General features: G+C 36.0%; 1 protein-coding gene across 4 annotated transcripts in view; it reads right to left on the bottom strand.

The window, feature by feature from the left end:
- LOC139605209 (cadherin-19-like) overlaps positions 1-17,037 on the bottom strand; it is a 110,910-nt gene that overhangs the window by 24,438 nt on the left and 69,435 nt on the right. For 3 of the 4 annotated variants that reach the window (XM_071456554.1, XM_071456573.1, XM_071456563.1), the window contains 4 exons: positions 11,306-11,532; positions 7,711-8,005; positions 1,002-1,121; positions 202-366 (listed from right to left, as the gene is read on the bottom strand). In XM_071456554.1, coding sequence (XP_071312655.1) covers positions 202-366; positions 1,002-1,121; positions 7,711-8,005; positions 11,306-11,503 — 778 coding nt within the window. In that variant the 5' untranslated portion in view covers positions 11,504-11,532. Of the gene's footprint in view, positions 1-201; positions 367-1,001; positions 1,122-7,710; positions 8,006-10,997; positions 11,125-11,305; positions 11,533-17,037 lie in introns of those variants that run through there. The other variant, XM_071456577.1, reaches the window with a different exon arrangement.

Below are 17,037 nucleotides of genomic sequence, written 5' to 3'. Positions count from 1 at the left end.
TGATAGATTTTCTTTTCCTCTTGTTTTTTGAGCTTTTGTGAGATCTTTGGGGGTTTTTTTTCCACTATTTTATTTTTTAAAGCTGTATGCTAAAGTCAAAGCACAGCCCTGTTCTAAAAAGACCTACCTGCAAACCTAACAGAGACACAGTAGAGCTAAACTTCCTCAAGACTTCCATTACTGTAATTAGCTTCTACTCACGCTGCTGAAACTCAGGTGGATTGTCATTGACATCAGAGAGATTGATGGTAACAGTGGCTGTTGCAGAAAGTGCTCCTGGTTGCCCAACCATATCTTTGGCTTGAATGATGACCAAATACTGATCTTTTGTTTCTCTATCCATTTGGGAAGCCATTCTAATGACCCCTAAAAATAAAAAGAATAATACAATGGCATATAAGTCTCATTTTTTTCTCAACATCTGACATGGGTTTATAATAAAGTATGCATATAACATGTATCACTGCATCCAGTTATGAATTTTCATTCTAAACTGTGCATTAGCACAACTGTTCTTATACTAGGTATTAGTAGTCCTCATGGTAGCAAGTACACTGTACGTCAAACCCATTCTGTATATTTAGAGTTCTGGGGAGCAGAATACTCCATATATTTCCTCTAACATATAGAAACGTCTCTATTACTCAGAAATTAGGTTTTTGGAGGGATGTCACATATCTGTCGTTTCTCAACATACATAGTAATATCACATGATGTGCCATAGAGGTGTTGATTCAGAATTGTTCCTAGATTAATTTATAAAGTGTGATATTCAGAGTCTAGCTCTAACAAGATAATTTTCTAATAAAGTTTGGATTTGCTAGAGAGAAAGAATTTCATCTTCCTAAGGGAAAGAAAAGTTGATTTTTTTCAGCTCTAGGAGCTATGCAGAGATGTAAGAGTATAGAGTGATGTCAGTTGATCTTTGTTAAAATCAAGAAAGACAGTTTTGCTTGCATCCATTTTATGAGTTTATGAATGTACAAATGCACTTGTAGTACCTGTCTTCGGCTCCACAGAGAAATAAGGCTGTCCCTCAACAAGACTGTAAAGCAGACGAGCACTATTCCCATACGAAGGATCATCAGCATCTGTAGCTGTTACCTGTGTAACCGAAGTACCTCAAGGAAAAATAAAATAGATTATGTTTGTTTTCTTCTTGTATAAATTGTCTCATAATTACAAAATATAAATTCTTTAAAAACCTTTTAATATACCAGTTATACTAATAAACAGTCCTAAAAATTTACAGGAGCAAATGGCATCTATTAAATTTACCATTAAAAAGGGAAAATATTTCCTCAGCAGCTGTTCTTGTTGCATTCAAAATTTCAATTAAAACAAAAATAAACCGTATGTTTTTTCAACACTACATTTATATTGCTTAAAATGCTACATATATCATGCCTATTTTCTAATATGTCAGTGGAGTAAAGCAAATTGTTTCTCCTCCTCTCCTTCAAAGTATTTTACAGAATTTTCCCACAGGAATAAGAAAACACAGTCACTTTATCACCAGTAGGCCCACTGGTGATAAAAAAATTAATTGTTAACAAGCAAAGCAACCAATAAGTATAACAAGGCTCTGATAAAATTTTTTATTCTTGAGTCTTTAATGAGCTTGTCCCAGCTCAAAACTTGTGGCAGAAATCCCAGTGCAAAAACACAGTGGAATCAAACTGCAAAGCTTGGTTTCTTCTTTGATGGGAAGCTGTTCATATCCTAGATAGAAGATTGACAGTAATCTCATGGCACCTTGTCTAATGACTGTCCTTTAAAAAAAATATCCACAGTAACATCATTTTTTAAGGTAATCATTATTTTTATCTTTTTTTCCTCACCTAGATTCTGCATTAGAAAACAAATATCACTTCTTGTGAGGAACAGCAGGAAATCAAGCTACTTTCTAAAAATTTCTGGCATACATTCAGACGGTTGCACCTGCTTATCAATACAGCAGTATAGTTAGGCTGGAGGGGAAAAGAAGAAGAAAAGGTGGAGTGCAAGGAGTTAGACCAGAAACACCATTTTTTAATGACAAAAGCAAATGTGATATTTGTCCCAAATAAAACGAATGTATTCATTGCTGGGTTTTCTAGCAGCTAAATAGTTTTATTTTTAAATAGAAAAGAAAAGAAAAGCTTTCTCATATAAGTGTAGTATATGGTAGAGATAATTCATGCTATATATGTGTATAAAATATTGTAGAATCTAAGATATGTCTGTGACCACCCTGGCTGGGAGCAGAGTCTTATGTTTATTCAATTAGTTCCAGGACAACCTTGAGATAATATCAAGTCTGTTAGCGTATGAAAGAAACCTTCCTGGGCCATGATTACTAGTTTCCTTGGAATGTCTAAATCATTCGTGGGGACCTGCACCTGGGAGGATAACGTCTACCTACTCAAGAACTGGTGTCACTCTGCTACCTACGAATACAGGCTCTGCCGAGGTGCTCAGACATCCCCAAGGCGCTCAGACATCCGTCTGGACACCTGGACCTACCTTTGTCTATTCCTGCACATGTGTGGACCCAGTTCTACATGTGAAGAGACACAAAGAAAGGTTCGGTCATCCCTGCCTCAGGCAGAAAAAGCTGTATATAAGCTAACTGCTTGAAGCATTCGGGGTGAACCACTGGGGAAACACTGGCACTTTGTCAGTCGGATCTCGGTTCACCCAGCGCCTGCACCCGGGGTTGATGCTGTCTTGGCTCTGGTGGTTTTTAGAAATTCCATTTTTTGTTATTGATCTAATAAATCGTTGTTAAATTTTTATTACATATTTGGCTGCCGATTTGCTCATTTACAACTTAAGGAAAGGCTAAAATAAATCATTTGCTTCTTTAAATAAAAAAATATTTTTCATTTTCTCTCAATTTATTGAGCAGCATTTGAAGTGATTCCATAATGCATGTTTTCTTCTCTCAGGCAGAGAGTAAACTAAGCCATTATTAATTCACACCAAATTTTGGACATATTGGTCCTTCATAACTTATCTACAATATCAAATATCTGACATGTGGGTTTAGATGCATAAATATAGATGACTTAGATGTGTGTATAGGTGTATAAATATATAAACAGATCCTATTGCTTTCTAGAAATTTTAAAGTTAAAATTACAAATTCATATTTAATCAGGGCACATATATGCCTCAGAAAACACAGAATTCTTTAATAAGTCTAAAGAGCAAATGGAATCTTCAGCTACATGACTATTAACTTCATATCAGCTGTGATCTATGAAAATTGGTCTCAGAGTTGCAGAAAACTCATCCTCTAAGAACATTTAGCATGGCTAGAACACAGTTGCTTAAAAAAAAATTGCTAGTTAGGAAAGGATCAGGCACTATGGATGACCCAACAGGTTTAGTATGTCATTAATGCCATTTTCTACTAAACAAACTCAAGTGTCCACAACTATGTTTACGAATGCACTTATTTATAGCAACATATTTAGTAAATCAGTGATAAAATACAACATATGTAGGACTTCAAAGTCGTCATCACAGCCTTTGTACTTTTAAAGGTAAATCCATTTTCTGCACAGTTTCTAAGCAGTATAAAGAAATATTGAATCTAAATCAGCATTTCATTCTTCTCTGGGACCCAAACACAATTTTATTCTTGTCTGTTAACTCTTCTAGAGTATTTCAGAACACAGCAGTAAGGCTATCATTTCTCACATGTTTTTAGAACAAAGATTGTGTGATAACTACATGAACCTCTACATTAAGGATGGACTATGTAGCAAGAAGAAGAAAAATGTTATCCTGGCTTTAGAGTACTTTTTAATTTTCCACTTTCTCAGTTTTTAATTCTCCACTTTCATGAAACTTACGTTTCTTTATACATTTAACCATCAGAAAAAAACAATCCACCAAAACAAACTAAACTAAAACTGAAACAAAACCCCAACAACAACAAAAAACAAAACAGAACCCAGAAAAAACGCAAAACCCAACTCAAACCGTTTGCAGAATGGTATCATATTTACCTAATATTTGTATTTGGGTGACTGAAATTGAAATGTTAATATTCCATACTCAAAAACTCCCAAGAGCCATTATTTGTAACTACATGATTGTGAGAAGAATAATTGAACAGATACAAATAATTTATTTTAAAACAATCAATTAACATATTTCACATTGTACACACCCCCCCAAAGTTAAGAAACCACAAAGCCCTAGTCCTGACATTGCAAACATCACATGATATAACTGACAATTGAACTTTTTTATTAGCTTTATTTAAGGCAAAGTGCTACTTTGTATCTCTGCAGCCTTGATTTTACCCTTCTCAGGCGAAATATGGTAGAGTGCCATTTATACACTGCAGCCCATTAGGCATACTGTGGGGCCCTCATATGGCAAATAGCTCTTCATTTTTCTAACTAGAGCTTGAGATCTATAAAGACATTAAATACTGATAGATGATTGCATCTGACTCTTAACCACTCCATCAGATATACTGCATTTGTACAAGTTTAACAGTTTTAAGGAAGACAGTGTAAAATTGTAGCAAATGCCTGAGGGTAAAGCAGAGTCCTGTGTTCTCAGAAGAGAGTCCATTTGCTGACACGCTGTTCATTTACTGTGACACTTGCATATAAAACCCTAATAAAATTTAGTACTGAAGATAAAAGAGAGCTAATAAAGAATTAAAATGTATTCTAATTTGTTGGCACATTTGTATATATATTGGTACTTGTAACTAACATCAGGCACAGTTATTTGCGTCTATTTTCTGGTTTTTCTGTGGTTGTCTGAGGCAAGTGACCAGCTCTGAATTATTATCTACTCGCTTTCTTAGTTCCAGACAAAATGCACAGCAGCAGTGACCTGCTTTTCCAAGTCTTGACCATGCTTCCTAAGAGTGTTTTCTGTGAGGAAATTACCAGGAGACCGAGCATCAGTGAGCTCAACTGAAGCTAGAGAGCACTGAAACAGAGCAAAGAGCAAGCCTCCCTATTGCACTGAATCATTTAAATTAACTCTGTTCTTCACCCCCTATTATGCAAGAGTATGTTTTAGTTTACTGGGAGAAAACCACTAATATAATCAACCACTATGCTACCGATACTGCAAACTTCAGTGGGCTATCCTTCCTCTCTGCTACGAGTTTATAAATTTCCTTGTAAGATTGGTTTAGAATGCACACTGAAACAGGTTCCACCTCAGTAGTGCAGTCCCTGCCTATTGAGGAGCAGGGTAAGTGAGGCCCCAGAAGTGCTCATGGTGTGTGGCTCAGTTGTTTCATGTTTTGGAGCAGACCACTATCAAGTATACACTTCACTTGCATTTTATACTCCAGACATACGCATTAGTATTCCAGTAGTGTCTCCATGGAAGAAGTAGATGAAAGAAAGATCTCTGAAATGGCTATGGTATTAATGCTAGAGAGGTCAAGTGTAGAAGCAGTAATGCAGAAAATATTTCAAGATCCTGAATGACCTGGATTCATCTATCATACACTGGATGATCGTAAATCAGTAAGTTTACTATCTCAGGAAGTTTACTATTTCAGGAGAGAGAAGGCAAATAGGGTTCTTACTTCATTTTTTACCCATTCTGACAAATGGGACATGGCTTTACTTCTGATTTTTAATTTAATTTTTCATTTAATATGTTTCTATATTTCACTGGAATACTTTTTTAATTTATAATATTACAGGAATATCATAAAGTAAATTACATTTTCTGCAGCTTAATTAATTTTATGCTGAAGTGATACCATGTTTTAGGAATGTAAGTATATAATAGATGACACAGGAGAGTGGACAAAGACAGCTGAGCCTTTCATTTTTAGTGTATCTCTTTATAGCAAACTCAAGGCAGTAAAGAGTGAAACTTCTCGATTGTCAACTGCTTGTTGATGGTTTCAGGTAAGAAACAGAAGTATATGGGAAAACTACTACTGTTGTTTTTGGTCTTAAGTACCATCCTACTTGACTATTTTTCTTTTTTTTTTTTCTTTTTTTCTCATATAGCTGTCATAAAGACAGAAAGATAAAATGGAAGAAATTCAGTTGTTCTTACATTTATGTGAGTGGTTACAAATCTCTATGAGTATAAATGAAGACATAATAGATAATCAGCCATTCAAAAAATATTTATAACAGACTAAGGAGTCTATAAACAGTGTTTTACCACAGAGGGAAGAAAAAAAGAAAAAGAAAAAGAAAGGATTTATCAAAGTCCTTAATTTTTGAAAATCCTAGGTAATTCTAGACAATGAATTGTACTCATTTTTACTATAAGCACATAAAAAATGCAAAGGTCTTTGACAAATAACCTATCTCGTCTCCACACTTGAGCAAATGAACAAGATGCAAAAGCTGGAAGAGCCCTCTGAACTAGCAACTGATTATGTTAGAAAAAGTTATTTGAGCAAGAGGTCAGGTGCAGAATTAAGTCTGTCTGCACAGAAGAAAGTGACAATGAAGAAACAATAGAAGTAATTTCCCTGGTGGAAAGTGGTATAAGCAGGTAGCAAGTATCACTAGCAAGTAAATTGATCAAACATGTCTTTTGCAGCTACTGCTGGTAGTGATGATGAACTGCTGCATCCTGGCAGAAATTAGGATACTAACCTCACTTTCAAATAAATAACAGGCATGAATATCCTTTTCTTTAACCTGCTATCCTGGCTGGTAGAAGAAGATAAAGTTTATGGCTTGCTCTCAAATATTCACTGATTCTTCTCTAAAAGTTGAGCAGATAATGCTTAATAGCATCTGATGTTATTACAATAATGACCTCATTGATTCATACTATTTAAAGCACCACAATATTTGAATTTCTTTTCAATATTAGTTGCAATAAAAATAAGCAAAAGAAGTAGGTGTATAAATTTGAAAGATTACTGGAATCTTTTCTGTAAGATTTGAAGAATGTAGTTTCCCTTTGATTTTCAAGATACCTGTTTGGAGATATTACCTATAACATTCCTGTTTACGTTAGCTGTATTAACACTTTGGGGTTTTTGATGGCTTACATGTCCACATATTATGAATGCAGATGTGTATGTAAACATATGTATATACATATACCCATATTTGCCAGATGTTGACTTTGCTTTGCATTTGTTGTATTAAATTTCCAGATACATGACAGATCCTAATACAGGATCATGTAAAAGTGAGGAAGAAGAGGTACAGGGATTAAGTTTTTCCTCTTGACAAGAAAATTACAATTCATGTACTTAAGAAGTCAGAAGGCAGAATGCATTCACTGCACACTATCTAATCCAAACAAGGAGAAGCTGACTGAAAGGAAAGAGGCTTGGTAGTGTAAATAAGTAGGCAACATGCAGACAGTGAAAGTAGCTATCACTTCTTCCCAACTGGCTGCAGTACTCTACCTATTTCTACTGAGAAGGTTATATTTTTAAACAAGTGCAAATTTCAAGGCTGAATCACTGATGGGAAAGACAAATGTCTATAGTCAATCCAGGCATGTATCTAGAATCTGTAAAAGGACTTGGATAGATGTAGGTACCTAAATATTTAAAATCAAGAATGTTAAGTAGAGGTATTTACAACCCTCAAGTTAAGAATATACCTTTGCAAATTTCCAAACCTATAAAACAGTTTCCTTCCTTCTTACTGAGATGCAGTCTGTTAAATACGCTATGAAAATTTTACTTCAACATAGCTGTTTAGAAAAAATCAGGAAATAAAGAGTTTGATTCACAGTATATCATACCTTCAGGCGACATCTCTGGAACAGTGGCCACATATGGTGCATCCAGGAACTGTGGCTCATTGTCATTGATATCTCGAACCTTGATGATAAATTCTGAATCAGGTTCAACAGGAAGCTGAGTGCTCCGGTTAATTGCTTTTGCTGTTAGAATGTAGAAAGGTTTCTTTTCTCGATCCAACTTTTGTTTTACATAAATTTTGCCAGTATATTTATCAATGTAAAAAAAGCTTCCAGCTCCCTCCCCGGCCAAAATGTATTCTAAGTTGCCATCCTCTTTGTCTAAATCTGATTTCAGCTGAAAGTAAAAGGGAGAAAAATAAGTCACAGTTTAGGAAGAATGAAGTTTTGAAATATTCATTTTATGTTTTGTTTTGATTCTACAGTGAACTCTGTTGCTAACGAGCCTTCTTGGACATGATTGTTTCAAAGGAGGTACTGTCACATTTTCAGCCGAACATTTTAATTTTTTTTTTTTTATTTATTTAAAAGTATTGATATAACAGACTATTAAATGTGTGATATACCTGAAAAGAGATGCTCCAGCTACTTTGAAGTGAAGGGAATGCATCTAAGTACCTACTTTAGTTCATGTTTTCAGGTCCCCTACAATTCTGCTGAAAACAATGCAAAGGTCATTAAACATTATCTAATTTTTATTATTGCAGATGATACATGTACTTTTTAAGTTGTTTATTTTTTTTACTCAACAATGCTAAGTGGAAATGTATCCAACAGTGATGTTCTGTTTCTGTTGAAATATTAGAGGGGAAAAGACATTCTGGGTGAAAGTCTGCATTATTTATTCTGTATTATTATATTAATTGATAGACATTTTCCATTTCTATCCAGGATGATCTACATCCTTTGTTGTATTGCTAAGAAGAACTTTATGGTGATGATTCCTTTGATGAAGCTGAGCTTTGGAGACAATTTTAGTCCAGCTGCATTTGTTCATGAAAACCAAATAGTTCTGTTAATATTAGTGATATATAACAGTGCAATATTTTAAGAGCAATAACCTAATTTCCTGACATAGCAAGCATCCACAGTTGAATTTTATGGGAACAAAAATTTCCATTATATCATTAATTCTCTATTTTTTTTTCTCCACTTATTTTGGTTTTAGAACAAAAAATATGAAACTCTCTAAAGAGCTTGGATACTAATTGAAAAATCCAAAGTTAAAAAAAAAATTCAACTTGCTTCTCTTATGAAGAAACATGTTTAAAACGCAAATGATATGCCTAACTGTTGACTTTAATATCTCACTGTTTTGCTTATGTTTATTGAACCTAAAGGTCACTGTAATTGTGAAGCCATAGAATGGGAAAGTAACAGTTCCCTGTTGGATCTCCTCAAATATTTTGTAATAATTTCTGAGGTTGCAAAAATAGTTTTAACTTTTCTTTGGAAGAATGACTATGCCTTTTAAGATTTTCATAATGCATAATTGTCTGCATGCATCAGATGGATAATTGATTCAGAATGTGACTGGGACACAGCTCTGAGATATGAGGAACAGTTTTGAGTTCCTACTCTGAGTTTTGTAAAATTATTTAACACCTAAAATATTCAGAGTTAATTGTCCTTGCCAGTACAAAATACAGATTTTTTTAAGTCTTAGGGAGTTTAGAACCATTTAAGATATGAAGAACTTAAATATTTTCAACATAAGTAGTTGTGTGCTAAACATGGGCCATGTTACCCCCTTTATAAGTGGTCTGGTCAAATTCATTTTAACACCATCCAAATCTGGCATCTCACTAAGGGCAACACAGATTCTTTGTCACCCATAGATCTTGGTTTCCTTTTCACATAAGCCAGGACAGGGGAGAAGTGATTTATATCTAGATCTTCAAACTAACATGGGGCTCAGATGTGACCACAGAGTGCATCAATCCCTTAGGGTCTGGGAGCATGCCTTTGGCTGGCTGCTAAGACATAGCCTGTTTTTAGTAATTTCACTCAGAATCATTTATCCACAAAAGATTTCATGACCTTGAACATGTTAGATGAGAGGTCCCTTACAGATGACATTTGCTGAGAAAGAATAGCAAAGGTTCTAAGTTTACTTGTTTTTTTAGGCTGGGAACAAAATAAATGGTCTTACCATTGTAAATGAGAATTGAGAACAAATATTTTTCTACTTATTCTTGTGTATCTGCCATTGCAGTGCTGATGGACACATTTATTTTTTTCTTAATCTTGACAATGGAAAAGGAGTAATGAGTCTATGTTAAATAAAATATGAAAATTTACTTCTGACTGAAAAAAGATTTTGATATGGAATAGTGGTTTAAAAACAGAGACTGTCTACCTTTGTATTTTCGTTGATGAAGTTTTCTTCAGAGCCTTAATTACTAAAAATTCATGTGTTGATCATAGACTACCACTTCATTTGCTCAAAGCAGCGCATATTCTACTCAATAAAAAGACACAAGTAAATATGTCTTATTAGACAATTGTTTCACTGCAATATATTAACAATAATCTTCAATAAAATCCCCAGTTAACCTGTGAGAAATAAAAAGGTGAGATCATGAAAATACATGACATTTATGTTTTGGTTTTTTTTTCAGGAAGTACTTTTCAAAGTATTGAAAAAGTAATAATAGTTGTTTAAAAAATAGACAGTATTCTGTCTATTCTGTCTTCACTTGTTCTTTCAGAAGTGAGACATCACACTTCCATAGTAACTACTTTGAAAGGGCTGTGAAAAAGTAATTAATGAATTTTGAGCACTTCACCCTTTGGGCCCAATTAAATTTTAGTGCTAGTTAATTAGCAGTTAAAGTTATTTTAGCTCATTCATTTAAAAAGGGCCTTAAAGAAAAGAAAAGCAGATCGCAAGATTAAAATTACTTCTAGCATCCAAAAATAAATAATAATAATAAATAAAATAATAATAATAATGACAAGCAGAGAGAGAAGGGGGTAGATAAACCCTCATTAAGACAATTATCTTAAAGCACATTTTTAAAGGAGGGTGAAAAATAATTGCTCGTTGTACTAAACCTACGTTAATCTAATGAACCATGCAGATTCCTGTAGTTTCTCAGTGGTAAAAGGATTTAGTATTAATCAGCTTCATTAAAAATTAATGAGGGGTAAATCAGCTGCTACTTAGTGTAATAGAAAATCAAACTAAATACTGTTTGTAAACTACACTACACTCAGTATGGCTGCTTTGATGCAGTGCCAAAAATAGCACAAGCAAATTGCCAGATGTTGATAAATGAGTCTTAACTTCCACTCAGAAGGAAGAAAGGAACTTTTCAGCTTTATACCTTCATCTGCTGCACATGGAGCTAGTTTTAGTAACAGCATGTGAAGTTTCCTTGACAGCAGTCCTCAGTGAAGGAAGGTGCTTGGTACTGTTGTGGCCTAAAGCTCTTGGACTTCTCTGACCTTGAGAAAGATCACAGGAAAGGAGAAATGTGGTACTGCCTTATTACAGCTTCCTGAACTCCTCTTTCTGCTTTTCTTGCTATTTCCACGCCACTGGAGATATTTGGCTTTCCAAGTCAGGGTAGAAGCTGCTACTCAGCATGCTAAATGTAACCTTGTGCTGTCCTTGAATCATTACTTATCATACCTGTCCAATATACACAGGATCCGGCGAAATCTGTTCCTCAGTTGCAAAAAGAGGTTCCCACAGCCAGCCACGTTTCACTCTTCGAACTGGTGTGAAAGACTGAACTGTATTTTGAGCGCTGGAGTTCTGTGTGCTGGGAGAGCAAGGCCAAAGCTGAACCAGCATCACCATGAGACATAGCAATACTGAGGAATTCATGCTGAACCGTTCTTTCAATCAGTCTTAATCTGTGAAAAAGGGAAAAGAAAAGTTTTTGACAAAGCATCACTTTTGTCTTTCTACTTCTGTATATTGATTCTGTGCTAATGTAAGAGCTGATTTGCTGTGTTAAAACCTCCTCCTCTCCCCAAAAGTAAAGAGCTGAAATGAAGTCTGTTTCTTATTAAAATTTTAATAAGAGATTTTAAAAAGACCTTTCAGAGTCTTTAATATGAAAGTCAAGTGCTTAACTTTTCTTTATGAATATCCTACACAGGGACTTATTATGCAAAAAAAAAAAAAAAAAGCAAAACAATCCTTCAATTAATTCATCTTTCAAATTAAGCTGGATAATTGTATTGTGTAGCCTAGGAATAATTTGATTGGAATAATTGTACATTTCTGCTTAGATAGGGCTCATTTTGAGCTGCAGTCACAAAACTGCCTGAAGGGTGAATATCTAGCTTTAGTAGCCCTGATGTCTGACAGCTGAAACAGAGTGATGCAGATATTTTTTTAACCTCTTCTTACCCACTTTCCCTGCTCAGCAAAATGCCTGCAAAAATGTTAAAGGTGATAGGGTACCATGAAGAAGCAGCAAAAATTTACAACTTTCTCCTTCCCAGCCAAACAGCAACATGGACAAGGCAGATGTGTTTAATGGATTCTTTGCCTGTGCCTTTGGCATGAATGATGCACCAAGGGGTTCTCACAGCCCTGAGCTGGAGGACCATGACTGCAACAATGATCAACTCCCAGTCGATTCTGAAATTGTCAAGGAACTGCTGCTCAAGCTGGATCCCTAAAAATTTATAGGGCCTTATGGGGTTGATCTGAGAATTCTCAAAGAGCTGCTGATGTCATTGCAAAACATCTATCAATGTTTTTTGAATGGTCCTGGGAATCCAGAGAGATCCCAGATGACTGCAAGCTGGTGAATGCTGTCCCATTTTTCAAGAATGGCACGAATGAGAACCCCAGAGACCACAGGATTGTCAGTTTCACTTCGGTGCCTCCTCAAGTTATAGAGAATGTTATTGAGGAGATATTGAAAAATACCTGGAGGACAACACAGTAATTGGTCACAACCAGCATGGCTTTATGAGAGGAAAGTACTGCTTATCAAATCTGGTTTCCTTTTATAACATGGTATCTCACCTAATTGATCTGTGGAAGCCAGTTGATGTAATCTTTCTGGATTTCAGCAAAGCTTTCAATACTTTCTCTCACAGGATCCTACTAGACACATTTTCAGCACACAGCTGGATAAACACAGCATGGGTTGGTGTTGGCTGAGTAACTTGCTCACAGGTTGGGTGCAACATTACAGTGAATGGGGTGATGTCAAACTGGAAACCTGTCACTAGTGGTATTCCACAGGTCTCCATGGTCAGCCCTGTATTCTTCAACATGTTTATGACTTTCATGCAGAACTGGAAGGAATATCAAGCAAGTATGCAAATGATAGAAAACTGGGAGAAGTCTTTGAAGGCAGGGAGATCTTGCAGAGAAAACTCAAAAAATTAGGGGGCTAGGCAATCACCAATTGTATGAGCTTCAAAAAGGGAAAGTGATGGATTCTGCACCTGGCATGAGGCAACCCTGGATGTATGTACAGAGAGAGATGCTGGAAAGCAGTGCCACAGGAAAGGACCCAGGGGTCCTGGTCAATGGCAAGTTGAGCCTGAATCAGCAGTGCCCTGGCAGCCAGGAGGACAAAATCCTGTCCTGGGGAGCATCAGGTACAGCAGCTGGGCAAAGGAGGGGAATGTCATGCTCTGCTCTGCACTGGGGCAGACTCACCTTGAATATTGTGTGCAGTTTTGGGTGCCACAATACAGGAAAGACATTAAGCTATTTGAGAGCATCTGAAAAAGAGCCATGAGGATGGTGAAGGGCCTTGAGAGGAAGCCCTGTCTGGAGAGAAGGAGGTAATTTGATCTGTTCAGCCTGGAGAAGAGGAGACTAAGAGGAGATCTCAGTGCGGTTAAAAGTTCCTTGTGAGGGGAAGAGGAGGGGCAGGCACTGATCTTTTCTCTGTGGTGACCAGTGACAGGATCCAAAGGAATGGTCTGAAATTCTGTTAGGGGAAGCTGAGGTTGGATATTAAGAAAAGGCTTTTCACCCAGAGAGTGTTTGGAGACTGGAGCAGGCTACCCAGGGAAACGGTCACGGCACCAAACCCATAGACAGGGTTCAAGAAGCATTTGGACAATTATCTCAGATACATGGTGTTACTCTTGGGGATGGTCCTGTTCAGGGCTAAAAGTTGGACTCAGTGATTCTTGTGGGTCCCTTCCAACTCAACATATTCTGTGATTCTGTGAATAGAATTTGTCATAACAGATTTTACCACCTCTCAGATTATTTTCTCCAACTAAACTGACAAAGGGCAAATGTATCTTAAAACCTGTAGCTTTCTGTAGCTAGTTTCATTTCCACTATCTGCACTTTAAGAAAATGAAGGCTCTTCACAAACTGTAAGCTATTACTGGCTTTTCAGTGATTTTTGGCACAATGAAAGAAATTTTAAATATAATTCTATGCTCAGTTAAGAATAGCCATCTTCTGTGAGGCAAAAAGAAAAATTTTGGAAATACCTACCCATTTGGCAATGGCATTAGGCATTCTTTTCAAGGCTTTAGCATTGAAGAATAACATGTCTTATGAAGGAGAAATCTGGTTTCTGAGTTTGTAACACACTAGTCAGTTTGAAAAAACACACTGAAAAAATATATTTGGATTAGTTTATCTTAGACCTGAAAAATCCTTAAGTTTTTTAATTATTAATATTTTAAATACTCATCCTTATCTGTAGCTGCATTTCTCTTCACAGAGAAAAGCAAGGCACAACTTCCCAAGGATATTTCTGGGATTCACATTCTCTGAACCTCAGAGAAAGAAAATAACAATTCTTATCTCATTTACTGCTCCTGTGTTTTGGAACAAGTGGAATGCACTGTGGAAGATTGTTTACCTGGAGGAAATTGGTAATTGGATTCTGGTATGAGTGTTTTGATTCATTGACCAATTGAATCCATGTGTGTGTTGGGACTGTCGGCTGGCAGTCACGAGATTCTGTGCAGTTGAGTGCAGTTGTGTTGAGTTGGGTGCTTGGCAGATTCAGTCTAGATATAGTGTAATATGGTATAGAATAATATGGTATAGTAAAGTAATTAATTATATCCATGGAGTCAGATGCATCATTTCTCCCCTTCGTTGGAGGTCACCATGCTTTTATTGTACTTATTCAAAGAGAAATGCCATAATTGCTTAAATAGACAGACAGATAATAGCAAAAACTATTTATTTCCTTCCAGCATCTTTGTATGATGTAGGACAACAGTTTGTTAAAATGTAACAGAGATGGAAAGAGAGGAGTTCTAATAGGAAAGTCAAATAGAACCACCAAGACTAAAGTGTACATTCCAATTTTTTCCCATTTTATGTTTTTTGACTGTAAAGCTGCAACAGAGCAAGACAAGATTTGAATAGAAGGAATGTGACTTGGGTATCCTCTTTTTCCAGTTTCCTGTAGAAAACTTCTTATTTTCCCATGGCTGCAAGAATAATATTTGTGACATTGAAGAAAAGTCCAACAAAGCTCAGCTTGGCTCTGAAATAAGTCTTGAGTGAGGTTCAGAAGGCCTAAAGACCTTGGAGAGTCTCTATGCTATGAGTGTACTTAATTCTAAGCAGTAATCTGCACACAAAGTAACATTGAAAAGGAGCATTCATTTCATTTCAGCACATTGCGAAGGACAGACTACTCAAAGAACAAAAGCTGAACAGTCAAGGAGACCTTTCTGAGGAATCACAGAAAAATGTATTTCAATCACTGTTTATATCCAAAGAGAGGTGTTCAGTCTCGGCAATAGCAATTTTTTCTGGCTAGGCTTTTTTGTTGTTGTTTTGGATGCTTGTTCTAGCATTTTTCACATTATTCAACAAAATATCTCAGGCTTGTGGGGCAGTATTTCATGCAGAGTGAATATGAAAGAAACAGCCCTTATCAAACTTGTCTGAAGACACTGTGTATTGAAAACAACATAGTGAGGGTGCAGAAGGGCAATGCTGGTCTGCTGTTGGCCACCTTCTTGCAAGGTACTCAGCAGTTACAGCATAAAGCATGCAATGGGTGTTTTGGAGCATTTTGGTGTCTCCTTTTTACTAATTTATGTTAATATCCTGTGTTACTGATGGACTTAAGCATCATGTCTCTGACAAATTGGAACAAATAAATATTTTTTAGATTCTGATATACTGCACACACTCTTAGTGTAAGAAGGCTAACCAGAAAATACAGATGGTAGGCAAATTCTTCTAAAAACAAAGCTATTTAATGGAATTGAGATCTATATGAATCTCTGTTTTTCTCTCCTCTGCTATAGCAAACATTCTGAATTTGCCTTTGCTTTCAGGACCTTTCAAAGCCTATTTGCTTCTAACATCTTCCTACTCATTTGGCATTGAGACACTGCCTCCAGCTTCTGGCCAGCATGTGTTGCCATTTTTTATAGTCCAGTTATAGTCCTTGTGAAACAATCACATTCTTTCTCTTCCACTGGTTGTAGCTCAGTCTCGGAAGTCAGTCTCATAAAATATCCAGAAAGTAGTTTCTTATTCTCTCATCATTTTCTAGTCTTTTCTTTAAAAATCCAAACTTCAGTATTACCTACTTAAAAGAAAAATAAATATAAAAGGGCTCACACTGTTAAGATGATTCTGTGCTGAGACTGCTGCCTATCACTTTGTCTAGTATTGCCTCATTATTCCCTCGTACTTTCCTGTCTTTCCCTATCCATCAGTTGTCTCTTGTTTTACACTCATTTGCTATGGTCTTTGTAAATGAAATGACCTTGTATCTGTGTTATAATTATAGTATGCAGCAGAAGGGAGGATTAGTAAAAGCACTGAGCTTTTGGGCACTGTAGTAATATGCCCTAATAGATAATTTTTTAGTAGAATAGTTTCTCATTGAAAAAAAAAAAAAAAGACAAATATATTTTCAGAGATGAGCAAATGACCTATCTCTAAAAATTTCCCAAGAGGAAGAAAGGAATGGAAACTATTGTTCTGCTCCTGTCCTTTTGGAAGTTTGTCTCCAGTTTTTCTCACATGCAGTGAGTAGCAATAATAAAGTCTCATAGTAAGACCAGAGCAATGAGAATATCCATTGCAATTGTAATAAATGGGCTGCAGCTTTTAAAGCTTATAGAGCAGCATCTTCCTTTCATATCCAAGAGAAACCACAAGTTCCCTGGAGACTAGAAACAGATTTACCTTCTTGGAACAAAGTTGATGAGTCCTTTCAAAAGTTTATTTTGGAATCTTCACCCAGTGACATCCTGTCTCCATTTGAAACTGGATGTTATTTCAGGTGTGCTGGTAGTATGACTTGGTTCTGAGTTCCCTTTGTTTCAAATTTTTTTTTTCAATTATGATTGTGTAACTACATTACAAAATAATACATGCTACTGCCTAGCATTGCAAGAAAAACAATATAAAGAAACAGAGGTCTAAAAAGGACTGCT

The sequence above is a fragment of the Agelaius tricolor genome, unplaced genomic scaffold, assembly GCF_023055355.1.
Source record: "Agelaius tricolor isolate 1412-34295 unplaced genomic scaffold, bAgeTri1.0.p SCAF_2, whole genome shotgun sequence".
Classification (NCBI taxonomy): Eukaryota; Metazoa; Chordata; class Aves; order Passeriformes; family Icteridae; genus Agelaius; species Agelaius tricolor.
Note: the sequence above shows the minus strand (reverse complement) of the source record. Positions and strands in the feature narration are given on the sequence as shown.